This window comes from Rhamphochromis longiceps, linkage group LG9 (assembly GCF_057381845.1).
Source record: "Rhamphochromis longiceps isolate RC_006_pf linkage group LG9, R_longiceps_female_GT1.1, whole genome shotgun sequence".
Taxonomy (NCBI): Eukaryota; Metazoa; Chordata; class Actinopteri; order Cichliformes; family Cichlidae; genus Rhamphochromis; species Rhamphochromis longiceps.
The window spans coordinates 19,630,506-19,650,783 of NC_140565.1; the positions used below are offsets into that span (position 1 = coordinate 19,630,506).

Here is a 20,278-nt window from a genome sequence, read left to right on the forward strand (position 1 = left end):
GTCCAGTCCATTTACTGACTGATGCACCTTGATACTTTAATGGAAACAAAATCAGCACAGTGAGAAAAATATGCATGTGTACCTTGTCTGTATCTTTTCAGTGTGCTTAAAGTCCTTAACACTAAAGTTTCTTTTCATTTCCAGTAAGTATGTAGTGAAAATCCCTCTACAAGTCCTGTTACACTATATTTATGTTTTATAGCTTTCAGAAAGGATTCCCAGTCTTTCTTTCAGGAGCAAAACTATGTTGTGGATCTATGCAAGCGTGTATCTCCACACCAGCTGCATCCTGTTTCTATTGTTGTAGGTCTTTAGAGAATTGTCCATACTCACACTTCCAAGCTGTACAGTTTAGCATGGCAACAAGAGACTGCTCAAGGCCCTCCAAACAGTTACCTTTCTGTAGTTAGTGATGCGTCGATTAATGTGCTCTGCCCTCTCACTATGCATGGCACTGAGGCGCACCCGCAGCTCCTCTGGGATCAGATCACAGCTGGAAATCAACCTTCCACACATCTGCACCAGCGCATCATCATTACGCGCCAGTACCTCCAGGATCTGATTTCAGAAAGAGTAAACAAAGTCAGGGTTGATTAAATGATATGCAAATGTTTCTTTTTTTAAAAAAAATCCCTTTTGGGGGAACTAATGGGATGTAAATGAATGACCAAGCTCCTTATTCAGTCGAAAACAAGATCAAAATTGGACAGAGGGCAGATTTATTTGCAGCATTTCATCAGGAGTTTAATTCCAATATGAATATTATTGTGATGCATATACTGTTTATATGAAGACTGCAAATCAGAGATTAGATATGAAGACAATAAGACACACAAAACTCGAGGGAGGAAATGTAACAGCAGGAAGAGACTGAAGCACAAGACAACCCATGCACCACGACAGCGTAACCAACATTAAAATTCAACATCACACAGATCTCAGAGGACGGTGTGGAATGCGGGAGCAGATGTTTATAATAATACTAAAATTTTACTTGGGAGAAAAGAGATATTGCATATAGTGAGAGAAGTTATGGCAAGTGTTGTTTTGTGCATGTCATCGGCAGTGTTTAGAAGAGAGCTTTCACACACTTTAGAGGACAAGAACAGTAAATCTAGATCAACTTAAAAACATGTACCCAAATGTGATCTTGTCTAATTTACCATAAACAAGACAGATGTTGTTCATCATGAAATTTGGCAGAAATACGCTTCAAACTGTGTTTCATTTCCCACATCAGCAAGTGTGCATCTGTGTCTGAGTGAGTCTTCCATCCTCTGTGTATCTTAAATCAATAATGATCATTCTGTGAACATCACTGCTGGGATGTAAAAAGCATGCACTTAGCCCAGCTGAGAACTAACACGACTAAAATAAAGCTGTCTCTTTTCACTAGCTTCAAGCTCCACTCCAATCTGCACAGCAGGAAAGCTGTTGGATTTAGTGACAACAAAAACGTTACACTGGAATTTATGGTGGAATTTGTGCATCTTGTCAAATTTGAGAAGAAAAGTCTCGTGTGTTAGTAGACTCCTGCTCAAGAGCCGGCTAAAACACAGACAAGATGTAAAGTCTGTTCACATCTTGTCTGCTGCTATCCCTTACCAAGCAAGGAGCTGCTCTTTGGTAATAAGCACCACTATCCATCATATAAAAGGTAATAAAATGTCTCCCTCTCTTTCACTGTCGTCCCTCATTTTGTCCACAACCATCCAGGATGAAAGTCACAGCTTAACGCAACATCTTTGCTTGATAAATTACGCTCAGGGGGATTTTTACTAGCTGAATAAGACATTCTGCTAGATGTGGATTTGCTAACACAGAGAACTTCAACTACTGGGTTCCCTGTCAGGTGGAGAATACACACCTCATGGGGGCTTTTCTGCATTTTTGCAGAGCACTAAACACCAAACTTTGCCTCCTGCCTTAGTAATAGTGAATCACATGAGGCCTGCAATTAATGAATCCATAGTGTAGAGGTTAACACATTCACCTAACAAGCAAAAGATCTCCAGTTCAGTCTCCAGAGGGGAGAAAAATCTCTCTAGGGTTGCATCAGGAAATGGATTTAAGTAAGGCTAAATCAGACATGCAGGGCTATGTGCTGTGACAACTCCTTGTAAATAAGGAAGGACCTGAAAGTAGCTTTATGAGTCATATTCAGTTAAACAAATACAATACATGAGAGAAAATGCTAATAAATGTAAGGCTGGAAAATTTGATATTGGACAAATATCTACTATAAAAGCTACCAACTAGCCTACCAATTATTTTTGCATTAAGATAAATAAGTAAAACACACACCCCTAATGAGAAAGGAAATGTAATGTATTCATGTAATTGCATTTTTACCTTAGCAGTGAGGCTGAAGAATCCCTTGGGTTCAACCATCTTCTCCAGTACATGGCACTTGGTGCCAGCTGTGCTGTCATACTCGTACACCACTCCGTACTCCAGGTGGACATTGTCTACTGTCAGACTTACATGGTCTGTTTTTCCATCAATGATAGCTATAGTGTTGATTTTGTCCATTACCTCTGAGGTTGGAGACACAAAAACATAAGACATAAAAAAAAAAAAAACATAGTATAAACTTTTTATGTTTATGTTGGCGAAGCAACAAGGCGGTATTTATGCCTGAAACTATTATAATGACATGTAATAATGTTCTACAATGCACTGATGCAGTTTTTTCCAGTGTTTTCATCACCACACTTAGAACTGTGGGAGGCCTCTGTTCACCAAATCTGCAGATAATTTCAGAGAAAGACCTTCTGCTCGTGGCTTTCTTCCATTTCCCTCCAAAAAACAAAAAAAACAAACCCCGGAGCAATTCCAAGAGCAGCAAGTTAACCAGCCCTACAGTAAAGCAGTGACCTAATGTAGTTATAAATCCTGACAGAGCTGTTTGCTATGAAGGGAATAGCTTTCCTGTTTTACTCTCTCATTGGGATGCATAAATTGCAGGGGGAAATTAACACTTGATGAGCCAGAGGGGGCAGCTGTTCTCACACTAACACATTCCAGATGAGCATGTTTGGAGCTATGTTTTACTTGTTAACTGAAGGAGGTAATGGGATTGTGTTCCTGTGAACAACCCTGCATTACATCCACAGACACTTTGAGAAAAGGAAAAAAAAAAAAAAGAAGCACTTTGCCAAAATGACATATTCCCATGTAGCTTGTGAATGAGCATGTGTGTGCGTGTGTCGTCACCTTCGACTTTACACTCAAAGCCTTCTCCATTCTTCTCAGGGATGGGTTTCTGGTTAGTTTTCTGGTTGTCCTCCTGGGCGTTCTCACTGCTGTTGTAGACCCACTTGATAGTATCTTGCTAAATACATTAAAGAAAAAATAATTAAAGATGGATTTCATTTGAACTTTTTATAACATTATTTTTGTATCATATTAGTGAAGAAAATGCTAAAATGAAATTTTCCCCCCAATTTACACTTTAAATTGACTAACTGTAGTCTGTGTCTTTTAATTTACAATTAATTTAACTGGAGAAATTATAGGCCCATATGTACACAACTGTCCACATGAATCAATCTACTGCAGCATCACTCTTATCCCTCCAACCCTGGTGTTTAACAGGTGGAATTTCTATTACTCTGTTGATTGTGTGCATGTGTACACAAGCTGAGGCTGGAGGTTTGTTGCAGCCCGTTTAGCGGATTCTGCCTAGATATGGTGTGCAGTGTCACAGTTGGGTTGGCAGAGCATACAGTGAAAAGTCTTCACAAACATATGGAAACATGGCTCTCGGTGAGACCGCAAAAGCAAACCCATGCCAAACTCATCAACCCACTCTAGCATGCCCTGTGTGTATTTGAGTGTGTGTGTCCTTTCTCTACACCCAAGCCCACAGAGGGTTTTCTGCCAAGGATACATGCTGCGCCGTCCCATTGGTCTGTGGTTTTCTAGTGTACAACCGCACACGCAGGCACACATATACAAACACACACAAAGACGCAAAGAGCGAGAACGAGAGGGTGGTTCCTCCGGGTCCACACTTGATGGAAACCAGATCTCCAGGAGTTTTGGAACACTCTAGTGCACCATTAAGCCTGAGGTCCACACGAGGCTCAATTATAATGACACACTACACTAACTCACACCATACACACACCCTGGGGTTTCTATTTTTCACCGTTTCCCACCTTCGACAGGTGGACCGAGCTCTCCTCCTACTCTTGTCTGCTGTTTAGCCTACCCCACACTATCCCCCTCTTTCCTTCCATCTTCGATCAGTCTTACTCCAAGACTCTCACCCACTCTGACCCCCAGCCAGCCTCGGGATCCTTTCCCACCTCTATCTGCAGCCTGCCAGTCTCCCACAACAAGCCCACCACTGTGAGCCAGGGGTCAGTGCTAAAGAAGCCAAAACTACTATTATTTTTGCGTAATGACCCAAATGAAGGAAAGGCAGAGAGAACCAGGGTAAATAGTTTCCCTTATTTTCTGCTCTTTTGCACTTCTACTAACAAATTTGCAGAAACGAATTCTATTTTTCCAGCAAGACAATCATTTATTCGTTTTTTTCTCTGCTCCACAGTGACACATAATAAAAATTAAATACTTTTTCATTACCGCTGGATGACATCCCACCCCCACCCCCCTTGACAAATCCTTGTGTCTGGTTAGATTTACTCTGCAGTTTATCCCTTTTTGCTTTTCCTTTCTTCCTCCAGTCTCACCTGCGTGGGTCGCCGATACTTCCTGCACGCTGTGACATGAGCGATGACGCTGGCATGGCTCTCCTTGCTCACATTGATACCGTTCACCTTTATAATGCACTGGCCTGGGTGGAGACCGGCAGTTGCTGCCACTGTGCCTGGCGTGAGACAGACAGAGATGCAAGGGGAAGGAGGGGTGAAAAGAGTAAGAGCTACCGCACGTTATCTTGCAGGTGCATGCTGAAACCGGATGAAAAAAACATGAGCACATCCTAAAAGAAAATAATTGTCACTTTTTCCACATCCTGTATGCAAAATTAGATTGAACAACATTCTTTTTTTTTTGCTTTGTATTTACAAGACTGTTTCCTGTTTTTGGCAGCTCAGGAGGAGTGTGAGAGGGAGAGTGTGGTGCAGGGAGGAGGGAAGTTGTTTATCTGGGGTAGACGAAGGCCTCTGAGGGATGTGATTCAGACCATAGGAGAACTTCAAGGTTTACAGCTATCAGAAGGAAGTGTATGGCAGACTAAATATTCCTCCCATTTGTTTTCTCAGCTCCTTAAAAATACATCATGAAAACCTCACGCTGCAAAGTAAGGAATCTGTAATCACTTGGCCGAAGATTGCAGGGACGGACATATCCAGTGTACTTTCCTTTCCGCATCAACTGAACTTATAATATATCAACAATAGACAAGGATATTCTAGTTATTAATAGAGTAGAAGAGAAGAGTCTACATATTACATTAAAAACACACTTAGCAAAGTCCAGTATGAATGAGTATTGTTCAAAACATTTTTATATTTTCTTTATGCTTTCTACAAGGGCTTCAACATCTTCTAAGTGGCATTTTTGCCCAATCCCCCCACAGGCCTTGGGATTCTCTAAAAGGATAAGCATGTATTGCTAATGAACGATAAAATATAATAATCAATAACTCTCTAAGCACCCAGTCTCAGGTGAGTTGCTCCTTTAGAAAGGTCACCCCAACAGTATTAACATACTAGTGTTTAGCAGGTTTATTGCTTGCTATGTTAATTGCGTTTACAACAGCATACTTTAGTACTATTACACTATTTAGAGTGCATAAGTGTGTTTACACTGATAAGCACAACTAAATGAAGGGCAGCTCAAGTACCCAGATGGTGTACTCATAATGGTCAAAAGTTGAAACTTCAGTTGAATCCTCAGTAGTTAGCATTTTGGCTATAGCACCAAACAATTTTTAGACAACTCAAGGAGGATTCAGCTAGTTAACAAGCTGAAAGATGGCTTTCTGGCCATGTGGAGTCGTGCTATGGCACTCCATAAGGCTAGTGCCTTCTACTTACACTACATTCAAGACCTTTCTACGTGTTTAAGACATTTTAAGGTGAAAAATGTCTATATCATAAGGAAAAAACAACCAACACAATAACACACATCCATCTAGACTTCTGATTTTCTGCAAGTGTGGTCAAAAATTACGTGAAGTCATCACGGGCATGAATATAATGATAAGTCTGGCGTTTTATTGATTTCTTTAAACTGTTCTTTTTCCACTGTGGAATAATTGTACAGCATACATCTTTACTGACTTTAAAATTACAAGACGTTTGAATTTATTTTGGATTTTCTCTAATCCCCACGGGGTCAAAATTATACATACGGGCTCAAATACACACATGAACCCTCACCAACTATGATGAGAAGGGACAATCAACAAGCTTCTTGTCATCTGTTCTCATGGTGACATATCTCTGGCCTGATATTTGACCACTCTTAACAGAATCGGTAGACTTAATTTAAATTAGTTGCCTTCCTGACATGGAGCAAGCTTCCCACATACTTTACAGTTTGGGACTTTGGGAAGATCATTCCTGAAGCATAATGTTAGCATGCTTTATCTGTTCTAAAACCAGTTTTGATATGTGTTTGGGATCATCGTCCTGGAACACTCACCTCTGTCCAGGTTTCAACCATCTAGCTGTCTGATTTGAGGTGAAGCTGAAGAATTTAGATGCAATCCTCCTACCATCCACTTTTTGCAACCTACCAGTACCACTGAGAGTAAAACAGCTCCACAGCATGGCGCTACCACCACCATACTTGACAGCTGACATTATGTTCTTAGGTTTGAAAGCCTAACCTTTAACCCTTTAAACAAATTAGATTAGAGAAAATCCTAAAATCCTAAATAAATTCAAACTTGTAAAACAAAAATTGACTGCACATCACAGCAGTGATGTATACTGCAGACAAAAGTTTAAAGAAATCAAACCCCCAAACAAACCATGGCATTCGTGCCTATGATGAGTGTATGTAAACTGCTGACCACAGCTGTAAAAATATAGATGCCTGGTTCGCATTAAACACTTATTTTACAAAAATGTGCAACACCGGTGTCAAGCAACAGTGCCAATACGCTGAATTGCTGTGTGAAATTAATTTCACGACAGATTTTTGTGCAACTGCTCTTTTTCTGTGCCTCGGTTTCTTCATCTCTAATTGGTATTACCAGCTCCTGTTGACCTCAGACACCAGGGAACAGAAGCTATTATGACAATCCAAGGAATGAGACACCTCCTATATATATTGAGCTTTGTCCCCGGTGATCGCAGCATCCACTTAAACACACACCAGGTTCCCAAGCAACCACATCATCAAGTCAACACATGCAGGCGCACACATGCACGCTGACACGAAAGCACATACTCTGCAATCTGACTTAGATTGCTTAAGGCGGGGAAAAATAAAAGATTCAATTCCCTTGAGATGGAGACGAATTGTTTTTTGATTGGACCCTACCTCATGCCAGCCCTGATAGCAGTGCAACTAAATATGCTGCATTAGGTAAGAGGCCTGATGAATTTAGAGCAAAAAAATGCAGAGTGCTTTCCTATCAAACTGATCGGTGAAGGAGAATTGCTGAACAAAGCCTTTCCTATCAAACTTTCCTATCCTAATCGAACTGCTAAGAAAAATGCGAGTAGGTGCATGGAAATCATTGCGATCATGTCACACCGCAGCCAAGTCACGCACACCCCCAAAGCTGGTGTAGCAGCTGCTCGCCAGCTGTGCCACAATAACAAAGAGGTGATGGAAAGACTTTTGCTGATGAGGCCAGACAGCTCAAGTGGTGGAAACTGCAATCTCTTACCTCTCCCAACAGCATGGACCACAGAAGGACCGAATCCACGGATCTGGAATCCCAAGCCATCGGCCGAGTCTGGAATCTTAATCGTCCTGGAAATGAAAGGAAAGAGTAAATTACCGAGCTGGGATATGCACACAATAAGATGAAACTGACATTGCGTGTGCGTGCAAAGATCTGACACTTACTCTCTAGGCTTGGTGCTGACCAGCACTCGGAGGGGTCCTTTGCTGTTAAAACATTGCTTGAGGAGAGCTTCAACTTCAGAGAAAGGCCTGAGGAACACCAGGTCTCCATTTATAGCAAACAACTTCTTCCCCACTTCCAGACCAGCCATCTTGAAAGAGAATATGAAGAGCAAGAGAAATAAATATAAATTATAGAAAAGGATTAAGTAACACATTCGGTCTTAATGTGACGCAGAATCACAGTGGACTGTTTGAATCAGAATGAAAAGCACGCACACTCCCAGCATTAGGAGACAACACTGGGTAACTTGTGTCTGTCAGCACACAGCTGGATCCTGTTGAGGATTTAATTTTTTTTAAGACATCACACAAAACGCTATTCTCAATGCAAGCCAGACGTTCAAGGCTCCTTCAGTGCTACTTTAGGACTGGAGGGAATTATAGATCATGCGCTCAAACTGATCACATTTGCCTTCGAACCCTCTTCTCTCATTTTCAAATAGCAGATCAAAGCTAAAAAAAAATCTGCCCCATATTTGTATGAAAGCACTAAAGGTAGCATTAGTGCCACATCACAATAAAGCAGGTTTAGAGGAAGGGCAAAGAGTCACGAGGTTCTATTTTTCGTGACTAATGACTGAATCACATTTTAATAACAAAAGACTTCTACTGGCTGGCACATCTGCAAAACAGCTCTGCCTTTACTTTCATCTTTGAAAATAAAATCAAAGCAATCACATTAGCAGTGCTCCTTCCTATTCTCTATAACCTATGATCTGCTAAATGAGGAGCAACTCGAGGAGAGCTTTATGCCTGGAATGCATTTTTTTTTTTTTTTTTTTTGCATAAACATTACTAACACGTTGCAAAAAGGCTTCAAAGAAGTACAGAAGAAACTTCACGATTGTGCTTTTGTGCATCTCTGTGTGTGAGACCGTGTCACCTCAGCTGGGGAGCCCTTCTCAACAAATTTGATTATGGGGACTCGATTCCTCTCTTCCAGGGTAAAGCCATAGCCTCCATCACTGGGCCTTATCTGGAAAACAACATGTCTCGCATCAGCAAAATCCCAAGCGAGCAGACCAAGCACAAACACGGACACAGCAGAAGAAGATACTATTAAAGACCGATAGCACACACATTTCTGTCTGCTCGCTTGCTGCAAAAAACAAAAAAAACAAACAAGGTTTGCTTACCAAGGTATAAAATGGACTTTTGTAGCGTTATTACTTTTACTTCTCACAGCTGTGTGCTGCATAATGATTTACAGCGTTTCCACTTTGCTCCAAGTTGTGAATAAATCCCAGCAAGCCACAGCATATCAGTCGGAGTGAGCAATAATCGATCAATAATCCACCAAGGAGCACTCACCAGGAGAGACTTGGAGATGACATTTTCAAGTATTTTCAGGTCATGCTTCATAGGTTTGTATTTTGTGTTGGAACCCTCCATCTCCTCATCAGCGAAGAAGCGGAACAGTAGGGGCTCGTCCTTGAATTCACTCTTCTCCAGCACTGAGGGAGTGACAACAAAGTCACATATGAAAAGTGTGACTGGAAAGTTCAACAGTCCACAGATTTAGCTACAAATGCCAAGTACAGTTTAATGTGATAGCTAAATGTGAATGTGTTAAAGCTTGTTATCTGACTCCTACCTATATCTGAAAGTAATAGGAGATCCTAATTTTAATTGTTTTTTAATGTATGCGAGTGTCGGAAAAAATTGTTACTTGAAAGGTGGATTTAAAATGTTGGACCCAGACAACTTCTGAGGGAGTAACCTCACTGTGTGGTGCTGTGCAGAAGCAGAACATGTTAAATTTAGCAAAAAACTCTTTTTGCATTACGCTAAGAAGTTTAAACCCATCTAAGTGTGACCACAGTAGTATTTGCACGCCAAATGCACAAATAGACACTTTGGGAAACAATGAGACCCCACTTTTATGGCAAAAGGAAAAAAAAAATCTTTTGAACAAACCAGGTCTCAGGGGCAACATAACATATCCACTATGACTTTCAATTTTAAACCAAAAAATAGCCCTGAGGGGAAAGAACAGAGCTTCCTTCTAACATTTCCTCACTTCATTCCTCTCAAGATCAGATATAGCTACATTGTGAGGGCAAATAACTTACAGGCACGAAATGAAATTATGAAATTACCCTGTAGGCAGTGGAAGTGACAGGAAGTTTGATGGCTGGGGTTGTTATGTTCTGGAGATGTGCTGGTAATTTGTAGTGTGAGGCTTGAACTGCGGGTAGTTTGAAGCAGTTGCATCATGGGGGTACGAGGTGACATGCTGTGATTCATACTGTAGTGTGCATGATGTGGACTTTGGCACAGGGGAGGTGCGCAGTTAAAAACAAATCCGACTCTCATAAGCAAACTGTAACCATGGCCACTGTCCGTTTTGCACTTACAGATAAACAGTTTTCATGTATTTACCCATAGCACTTAGTTACTTAAGACATATACAGTGCATACAGTATATGGGAACATGCATACATGGAATTAATGATGGTATGCAAGCATCACACACGCACTTATATTCACTGGTTTGGAAAATAGTTCTATTCCTGTAGCATGTCAGAGGGATATTAAGTAGAAATGGAAAAAGAACAAGTGTGGTTATGTTCTAAAACAGGACGCTAAATGCCAGACGCCCTCTGCGTGGTTTCACCAAAGCATTCATCTCTCATTTACTCAGTGATGGAGAGGATTCCAAAGTTCTGCAGGATTTTTTCCCCTTTTATTTTAATCAGGAGTGGAAAGTGCCGTACCGTGATGCATGAAGCCATTGTTGCAGAGCTCCACCCCCAAGATCACCGCTTCCTCCCTCGTTCTGCAGTCCCCCTGCACCAGAAGAGTGGACACGCGGGAGAAATAAGACAGATGTAAGCGTGAAGAGTGGGTATAGTGAATAAGTCAGAAGATTAAAAAAAGAAGCAAAGGAGGATGAGAGAAAACAGAACAAAGGACATTGTGTGTTTAGAGTGCAGTCAAAATGTCACATTCACACCCCTCCTTTGTTCTTGCGTCCAAAAGCCCTCAAGGCCAGCAGAGCCTCTGCACACTCAATCTTAAACAGAGCCAAAATCATGTCTAGACAGTATAGTGTGACAGCTATTGAAGTCCCACGGAAGAAGCGAGAGCCACTCCACTGCACCGACTCAAACACATGCATATGGAATACCGCAATCACACACATGCACATTTACGCAGACACAAGCATGTAATGACTGCCAGTGATTCTGTGGTTGCTGGTCGCCATATATGTTTCATCCCTTTGTTGTCGTCCCGAACAGGACTATCAATCTGTCAACCTCAGAACTTCCTGTCATAGTCAATAAAGCTTTGCTATCCAATCAATTCTGCTTTTCTTTTTTCGTTTCCTCTCGGCTCCTTTGAGAGCTTCAAGTCTGATGGTGTCTTTTTTTCTGCTGCACATCTGAAGTGACTGACGTGTAACAACAGCAGACGCTCCCAGAATTATTTTTTTTTAAACTTCTATGCTTGAAAGGGGAAGAGGTGGGACATGTGTTTTCAACATGGCCAGAAACTAATGGAAAGGTGTCTTCTTAAAAAACACACAAGAAACTATATGAAAGTATCTGAATTTAAAGAAAAAAAAAATGCTGTTCAGAATAATAATCTAACTTCATCAAATTCTTTGCACAAGCAAAATAGACAAATTCAACAACTTGTATTCTTATTAAATAACATTTGTGAAGCAGCGAAAGAGCTTACCTGTGCTATAAGCCAATCTATGAGCTTGTTAGCCATGACCACTGATTTGTAGGTCCGTAAATGATAGTCCTTGTCCCTGGATGGGCACAAAAGCAGAAGATATCAATAGAGGGATCTGGAAAATAAAGTTCTTGGTATTTTAAATTTTACTATTTGCTTTAAATGTGAAAAAAAAAATGTAGGCAAAGAATATGTAGAGAAATAATTGCTTGGTCTATTTAAACACGATGCCCAAAAGGAGGGATAATAATTCCCAGTGTCAGCGAGATGTGGCCTCGTTTCAAGTACTGGCTGGTGTTTGGCCTTGGGGTGCTCCATGTCAGTATGGGGTTGCTTTTCTCAGTGTTACCCACACAGCCGCACTTTGCCAGACCCCGAGAATGCTGTTTGAAATGGAGCCGTGACTTTCCCATGAACACAGGGGCCTCCCCGGGGACACGCAGGGGCTGAGCTGCAGGGCCGGGAAAGTCCAGAACCACCGTGACTTACACCACTCCACCGCTTCCAGCACATGCAAACGCTTACACACGCGGACACAAAACTAAACATACACAGGCCTTTCTAGCACACACAGTTCAGACAAGTCAAACAAGACTTGTGGGCCAAGTTAAAGTCTGATTTCAGACTCCTGGTACTCTTCAGAAAGTGAATTGTTAGAGGCCAAGCGTGGCCATGTTTGATCCATTCTGAAACTTTCTGTTACATAACTGTGCCTGACAGCCTGCGCTAGTCTTGGATGAGGACGGTACAGCTGGAAGCCATGTCGCACCATGCATAAACCACTCTGACAGAGGAACCAAGAGCCACCCTGCATTTCCCCCAAAATGGGATACTAGAGCCAGTGAGAGTTGGGCTTCAGCGGCTGGTGCAAAGTGAGGCTGTCAGAGTGAAAAATGGGGGTAAACAACGGCCCATTGGGCAGCCATATGTCGAGGATAAGGAAACAGCAATTTGAGGAGTAACAGAGGGAAAGGTCAGAGAGGTGGTTTTTAACTTGCTGTCCAATGACAAAGTTTGTCTTGACATTTTGTGAGCAAACGGATGCAACTGTCGTACTTTCTAAGTACTCCTTAGAATAAATTACACGGAGGATGCTGAAAGTTCAAGCTTTAATCCACTGCTCAGGAGTGAGAAATTAATCAAGCAGTTTTCCATACTGTTTGTTATTCTGAAAATCCTACCCATGCATCAGTAAATATTGAGCTTCTGGAGGACTCCTCAGCATAATGAGGAAAACTTGTCAACATTTCAAATGCTGAGGTAAAAATGACAGTTTTTTTCCCCCCATTGTATGTAAAGAATATTTATGAGTGGCCTTGGCTCTAGTGTCCCTGTGTACATGATGAAAAATTGTTCTTATTATCTATTTCAACATATAACTGTGTACAACAGCTTAAGTGGGCATTTGCTCCTTTGCAGCGAGATCCCCTGGAGTGGCTGGATTCACTGATTTCTTGTAATGAAAGCAGAGGCTTAAGGGGGGCAAAGAAGCTGCAGAGGGTTATGGGGTCTGCATAGTATATACCCCCGTCTTTGCCTAATCGCTCTTACTCTGCCAGGAAATTCCACCTAATTAGGCAGGGGCTGGTTGCTCCAATTAAACTCTGGCATTCCCAGGCCCTGTGATGCATTGTACTGGCTTCCCAGGGAGAATGCGCTGCGCAGATATGTGAGCTAACAACGCACACAACTCAAGTTCACCAACAGGAGTTTTTACGCCAAGAGTTTTGGCCTCAACACAAAAACACCAGTGGACTGAATGCTGACAATCCAAACATACACACACAAATTCACCCTTTGGGGTTTTTAGCAGTTAGAGCAAACAAAAAAGTCTCTATGCTAGGACAGATGAAGGATCAGCGTGCCCCCGCTAGCCATGGCACAGTTTTATAGTTGTGAAATTCAAGCTTTTATTCGGGTTATTTGAAATCAGTATAAACAGCCAACTCTGATGTTGTGTTTCGCCATACGACACATTAGCAGGTGGCAATAGAATTAAAGTCAGATTATAAGAAGTAAAAACCAAAGCAGGCCAGCAGATTCAGCTCAGTTCAATCCAATTTTATTTATACTGCGCCAATCACAACAACAGTCGCCACTCTAAGGTAGAGAGTCTACATTAGTAGACAAAATTCCAACAATCTTCTATGAGTATGGATTATGTGACAGCAGGAAGGAAAAACTCCCTTTTAACAGGAAGAAACTTCCAGCAGAAGTGGGCTCAGGGAGGGGCAGCCATGTGCTGCAACTAGTTAGGGGGTGAGCACAGGAGGGCAGGACAAAATCCAAACTACGGAAGCGAGGAAGCAAAGAAGGAAATGGATGGAAAGAAGTCCTCATTATATCATGGGAAGTCCCTTGGCAGCCTAAGCCAATGGCAGCATAACTAAGTGATTGCTCAGGGTCACCTGACCCAGCCCTAAATACAAGCTTTATCAAAAAAGACATTTTTAAATCTAATATTAAAAACAGAGTGGGTGTCTGTCCTGAGTCCAAACGTGGAGCTGGTTCCAAAAAAGAAATCCTGAGAGTAGCTGAAGTCTTTGCCTCCCTCTCTGCTTTTGGAAAAACCAAGGAATCTGCAGTCTGAGAGTGCACTGTGAGGTCTCTAAGATATAACGAGGCCTGATTTTTAAAGAACTTGTATACTCCAATAAACATTTAGGCACTCTAGGTAAAGCTTTAAAAACAAAAAGCACTTGCCTAAGTGACAATTTCTACATAGCCTACGCTGGATGAGTCCACTTTGGGGAGTTTCCAGTATTTTCCCTTATTGTAAGATACTGAGAGAAGTCACATTAGTTTCATTACTCATTCTATCCAGCCAGCATGCTTATTTTCCAAGTTTAATTACTGTTTTGCATCATGCTGTATGTCATTTTAAATCAGGAATGGCTCTGCGTGCCTTTCAAAAAACAAGATCAATATGATGTCAGTCACTCTAAATGAAATGTGTTAAGAGCTGTTTTTGAGACAAAAAAAAAAAAATGAGGCACTGTTGAGCTGTGACTGGGCCACGTGATGCTGCAAGGTACAGAGACTCATCCGAGGGAAACTGTAGTCTTGAATTTAGTTGATTTTGGATCAACTGGAGGCTTTTCAGGGAGTTTTTAGGACATCCTGGAATTAATAAGCCTAGAAGTAATAAATGCATGAACTAGATTCCCAGCATCACTCTGAGACAGGATGTTTTTAATGTTGGAGATACTGGATGGAAATGGAAGACAGCAGTCCTACATATTTGTTTAATATGCGCATTGAAGGATATATCTTGGTCAAAAATTACTCCAAGATTCCTCACAGTGTTACTGGATGCCAGAGTAATGTAGCCAGATTGAGCATCTGGCTAGATACTGCATTTCTTGGATTTCTAGGACCAAATACAATAACCTCAGTTTTATCTGAAATAGAAAGTTTGAGGTCATCCAGGTCTTCATGTGCTTACGGCATTCCTGCAATTTAACTAATTTGTGTGTGTTATATGGCCTCATGGATAGAAAAAGTTGGCTATCATCTGCATAGCAGTGACAATGCATATGCTATGCCTTCTAATTACACTGTCTAAAGGAAGCATGTATAATGTAAATAGAACTGGTCCTAGCACGGAACCCTGGAGAACTCGCTAACTAACCTTTGTGTTTGAAAAGGACTCACCGACTCACCACTGCACAGTACCTTCAATACCCACAACATCTCTTATTGCTGTAACAGTATCGAACGCCACACTGATGTCTAGTGGGACAAGCACAGAAACCTGGTCATATATTTTTGACAAAACAATCTGCATGAATAACTTTAATTTTTGGCTTTATTTATTGAACAACAGGTTTTATACTGATGAAAATGTGGAATGAAATTAAGATCTCTCCACAAAAGCAAGTAAAAACACCACAAATATGGGAATGTTTGTCAAACTTGTATTACTACAACTACCAGATATTTAGAATTACCTTTTAAGCTGCTTACCATGTTGATCAAGACCATGTGTTAGGTTATAAAACACACACACACACACAAACAAAAAGGGGAAACTGTAGGAGGACCTTCTTTGTAATCAAATGATCACCCACTTAACTCACATTCTTCATCATGACAACATTTTCCAACAAACTTTCCTCTCAGATGCATCAAAAATGATGTGAGATTCATCACAATATCACCAATTTTTGTTTTAAGCATGAATGTAAACATCGAAGGGAAATTGAGGGAATAGATTCAGTTTCTTTCAGCACATCTGTGTCTTGAGAACAGCCAGATAAAACCTGTCATGCTCAATCACCCACAGGAGCCTGTGCCAACTCCTCACAAGTCCTCGAAAACAATGAGCTCATAGTTCACAACCTAATCCCTCTTAGTCACTTTTTCGTATGTGGCAGGCAGGGGTTATTTTTAGGCACAAAAGCCAGACGCTGAACTACACGTGCCCCCACCTGGCTTGACTGCAATGGAGTGGAAAAGAAAATGACCGCCCACCTGATGACGGGAGTGAAGAGGCTGTGAAGACGACAAAACAGCCGAACACCCTGTGAGGAACAGGAGAGAGACTTTGGGTTATTTCAGCGATATGCGCTTAAAGTGCGATTTTAAATCGACTTGCGTTTCCACCGCAACACTGTTACCTTGGATATAACATCGTGCATGTCACTTCTCGGGTGGTAGGTGCCGTCGTCGTAGCGGAAACGGTAGAGCACGGGCTCTGGTTTGAACTGGTGTTTGTCTGTGACTAAAGAAATGCCACACATTCAGGCCCCAGAGTGAAGGGGAGCATTATTCAGTTTGCTTTAAATGTGAAAATTAAAAAAAAAACCAAAACACATTCAAACCAAGCAGGGCTGCACAGAGAAACAAGCTCTCCAGACAAGAAAAGGACTCCAACCCCACACAGAGCAGTCACAGATAGCACAGCTGCTCAGAGCTTCCTGCTTTTCTCGCTTCAGGGGACTGCGTGTAGACCCCCCAGCAGTCATAAAAGCTGGCTCCGTACTCTTGGCTGCAGCTGAGCGGGTTCCATTAAAGTTTTTTTTTTTTTTTTTTTTTTTTAAATAAAAAGATATTCTATCGTTTTTCGCATGGGGACTGCTAACTGCACCGTGAGAGAGAGCTCGGAGGGGCTCTGAGTTATTCCTCTCTGTCAGGAACAGCTCTAAAGCCCCATCTCATTTCTCACTGAGGAAGCAATAAAGTGCCCCTGAGTGATTTAAGATACAACTTGACTTGGGGCCCTACACTTTTGAGGAAAAAAAAGAAAGAAAAAAGAAAGAAAGAAAAACCATGCAGGGCTGCATGCGCCATTTAGTGTGAATGCAGAGCGTTAGCCAGCTTAAAGTCTCATGCACTAAACACACTTGTTACCCAAAGCCACAGAACAGCAGCTGAGAAAATATAACACAAACATTAAGGCAAGAAAAGATTAATATTTATAATCCCTTACCTAAACATTGTGTCAAAGCTGTGTTTAAATGGGACACCTGCTAAGAAATAAATAAGAGAGCCACAGCTACTTTGTAGACTCCAGCCAGAGAGTGAAAGTACAGCATTCTTCAGACATGTCTAGAGGTTAGGTTAGGGAATGGCAGGCATTTGCATGCTCTACACTGTGCAGCACAAAGTAAATTAGACTGTGGCAGATTTGATTTAATATGTGGGACAGCAAAGGATGATAAAGCGGGTCTGAGTGGGAGAGAGGACGGGAGATAAAAATGAAAAACTAACCGTGGTGGATGATACCATTCTCCAGCAGAGCTTGACCCAGGTGAACCCCTTCTTCTGGGTTGTCCGTTTCACCGATTTCCATCAGCCAGGACACAAACTCACTGGTCGGGTGGGGGAATAAATTTCAAAAAACAGAAGCTCAAAATAAAGAACTGGCACAGCAACATACGTGGCTCAGTCGCAACAACACAACACAAATGCACAGAAAACCCATGGGAAATTTCCTCGCTTCATAAAAGGGCAATGTTTGTGATTATTGGAGAGAGAAGAGAAGAAACAGCCTTCATAACTTTCTACAAACTGCATTTACTCTAAATCAACGTGACTATGGCAACAAACACCCGGGCTGGCAAAGGGGGAATGATTTATTTACAGTCAAGGCCCAGGTTTGTTTGTTAAAACAACCAGCAGGCCTTAGTTCTCGCTTTTTGTCCAGTTTGACTTTATTTAATTTAGACACACAATTTAATAACATCAATAACAGAGGATTTGACTCAAGCTTGGGAATTTCTTGATAGAAAAACACGTTTTTTTAGGGGGTGGGTTTTTCCCCCCTCTGCACCATTTACAACTAGATAGAGAAAAACAAACCAACCACTAAAAGGACCAAACACAGCATCCAATGTTCTGGCCCAAATGAACTTAATGGGATAATTCTTTGTAATTTAGTGACTCAATAAAAGAGACAGAGAGTAAAGACAGAGAGGACTGAGCATGAACAGGCAATGCAGCGGCAGTCTGATTACATCCTTGATGTCCCGTCTGTCCGCAAAAGCCAAAACAAACACATCCAGCAGCGCGACTGGAATTCTGTGGAACACACTTCCAGGCCACGATGGGGGCAACTGGTGTCAAAGTTGAGCCAAAAGCAGCATTTTTTTAAACGATTTTAGAGAAACAACTACTGAACACGCCACCGCCAGCTTGTCACACTCTTGAACCACTGATTGCTGATGTCTTTTCACTCCAAAATAAACCTTGGGGGAAACCACAAACCTATAACAACCTCTGTATGGAGAAATGATCTGAAAAGGTCAATGATGGAGTTGAATATGGCTTTTATACCTTCTTGAAATAACCCCCAAAAGGATTTGTGCATCTTTCTGGGATCAAACTGGGGCTCTTTCGCTCGTTAGATGAACACTGCTACACTATGGAGCCGCTAGTTACGAGTAAAAATGGAAGAAAACTGGAAACATCCTGCGCAGCCTTGGCCCAAGTGTAGAGCACACTGCCCACTAATCACAAGGTTTGCTGCAACTCCGTGCGCCAAAGGGCTCTTGGGCAAGATACTAAACCAAGTTGCATATGATGCCAGGTAAACACCTCACGTGTGTGTGTGTGTGTGTGTGTGTGTGTGTGTGTGTGTGTGTGTGTGTGTGTGTGTGTGTGTGTGTGTTAAACTGGGTGAATTCATTTTTTTGTAACATTTCCTAGCCAAACTTGAATTTTTGTGGTTACTTATATGTTGTCATGGATTTATTTTTTTTTAATCTCCCACTGAATCAAATATTTTACAAGGTTAAAACAGATTCGAAGCTTAAAGGTCAACTTTTTAGGAAATTAGGATAATCCTTTTATTTCCAGCAGAAGTCACATAAAAAAATATTATTGGGGGCAGGGAGAGACGCTCTATGTAGAACTTCTGGAGGTCTTTATGCTTGTTTAATATGAGTAGTACTTGGCTTGGCAGTCAGAAGATGTGGTTGCCTCTAACTGAAGCTTCATATACACATGCTTAGGTATAGACTAAACAAACAAGACAGAAAGTGTTAATTAGTGCGCTTTAAAGGTGCTTCATTTAAATACATTTTAGTGCCTTCGGGCAGAGACGGCCAAGCTGTTTCCCCCCATGTGGTCTTTATGGTGAGCTGAACAAACTACCCGCTGGCATAACTTCATATTTACAGAACAGGAAGAGCATTGCAAGAGATAAAAAGGCTTCTTACAGAACTCTCAGCAAGAAAGCAATTACGCATGTTTCTCCATTTTCCAATATCATTTCCCATGTCCATGATCATGGTGCATAAGGGGTTGCTCCCGATGCGTTCATCCAAGTGTAAGCATTTATGACTGTATGAATATGTGGGTGAATGAGGCTTGTAGTATAAAGCGGTTTGAGTGCTCAAGCAGAGTAGCAAAGTTCTATACAAGAACCAGTCCATTTACTATAACTGTCATAGATACTCACCAGCATCTGTCACGACAGTATACTGCTAGAGTCCATCATATGTAGAAAATGGTTTTTCTGTTTGTTTCAGGTTTAAAATTGGATGATAATGTCAGACTAGGTGGCTCTCACACACATTTTCTTTGATGAATTACCCTCTCGCAGAAAACTAACCTCAAATAAGATCATAACATTTTTCTGAGACACAGAAATAGCCCTCTGTTTTAAAAAGAAAAAGTCAGAAAGAAAAAGGGGGAGGCGTGGAAAGGGGATAATGGCAAAGCATTTCACAATGGAGGGAGTGGGCTGACTTGAAGCCATAGGCAATGTGGTTTTCATCAGAGACATACAATGCTGGTTTCCATAAGCCAATTACGCCTACATGTAATCATCTCCGAAATCAGCGCAGACAGGAGAAGTACCGAGGGGCCAGAGATGTCCTTTTACCCACAAGTGGTCATCCAGGTGTAAGGGGATAGGTTTTCAAAGAAAGCTTCCCTGAGCTTCTTTCTCACCATATGATCGCTTCAGACTCAACAAGATGACCGCATCGGACTAGTGTTTGATCCTGCTAATCTTTTCAGCTGACAGATCCATTCCTTCTCCGGACCGCAAGGGATCTGGTGTTGTCTGTGTGGACCAAAGGAGAAA

The 20,278-nt window shown here is 41.6% G+C and overlaps 1 protein-coding gene across 2 annotated transcripts in view; it reads right to left on the bottom strand.

Moving 5' to 3' along the window:
- Window positions 1–20,278, bottom strand: part of prex2 (phosphatidylinositol-3,4,5-trisphosphate-dependent Rac exchange factor 2) — a 93,612-nt gene that overhangs the window by 43,509 nt on the left and 29,825 nt on the right. For both annotated transcript variants that reach the window (XM_085418653.1, XM_085418654.1), the window contains exons 11-23: window positions 17,458–17,558; window positions 16,365–16,468; window positions 16,219–16,268; window positions 11,746–11,821; window positions 10,779–10,851; window positions 9,373–9,515; window positions 8,945–9,037; window positions 8,002–8,150; window positions 7,820–7,905; window positions 4,701–4,837; window positions 3,217–3,334; window positions 2,353–2,537; window positions 397–558 (exon numbers count right to left, since the gene is read on the bottom strand). In XM_085418653.1, the coding sequence (XP_085274779.1) occupies window positions 397–558; window positions 2,353–2,537; window positions 3,217–3,334; window positions 4,701–4,837; window positions 7,820–7,905; window positions 8,002–8,150; window positions 8,945–9,037; window positions 9,373–9,515; window positions 10,779–10,851; window positions 11,746–11,821; window positions 16,219–16,268; window positions 16,365–16,468; window positions 17,458–17,558 (1,477 nt within the window). The remainder of the gene's footprint in view (window positions 1–396; window positions 559–2,352; window positions 2,538–3,216; window positions 3,335–4,700; window positions 4,838–7,819; window positions 7,906–8,001; window positions 8,151–8,944; window positions 9,038–9,372; window positions 9,516–10,778; window positions 10,852–11,745; window positions 11,822–16,218; window positions 16,269–16,364; window positions 16,469–17,457; window positions 17,559–20,278) is intronic.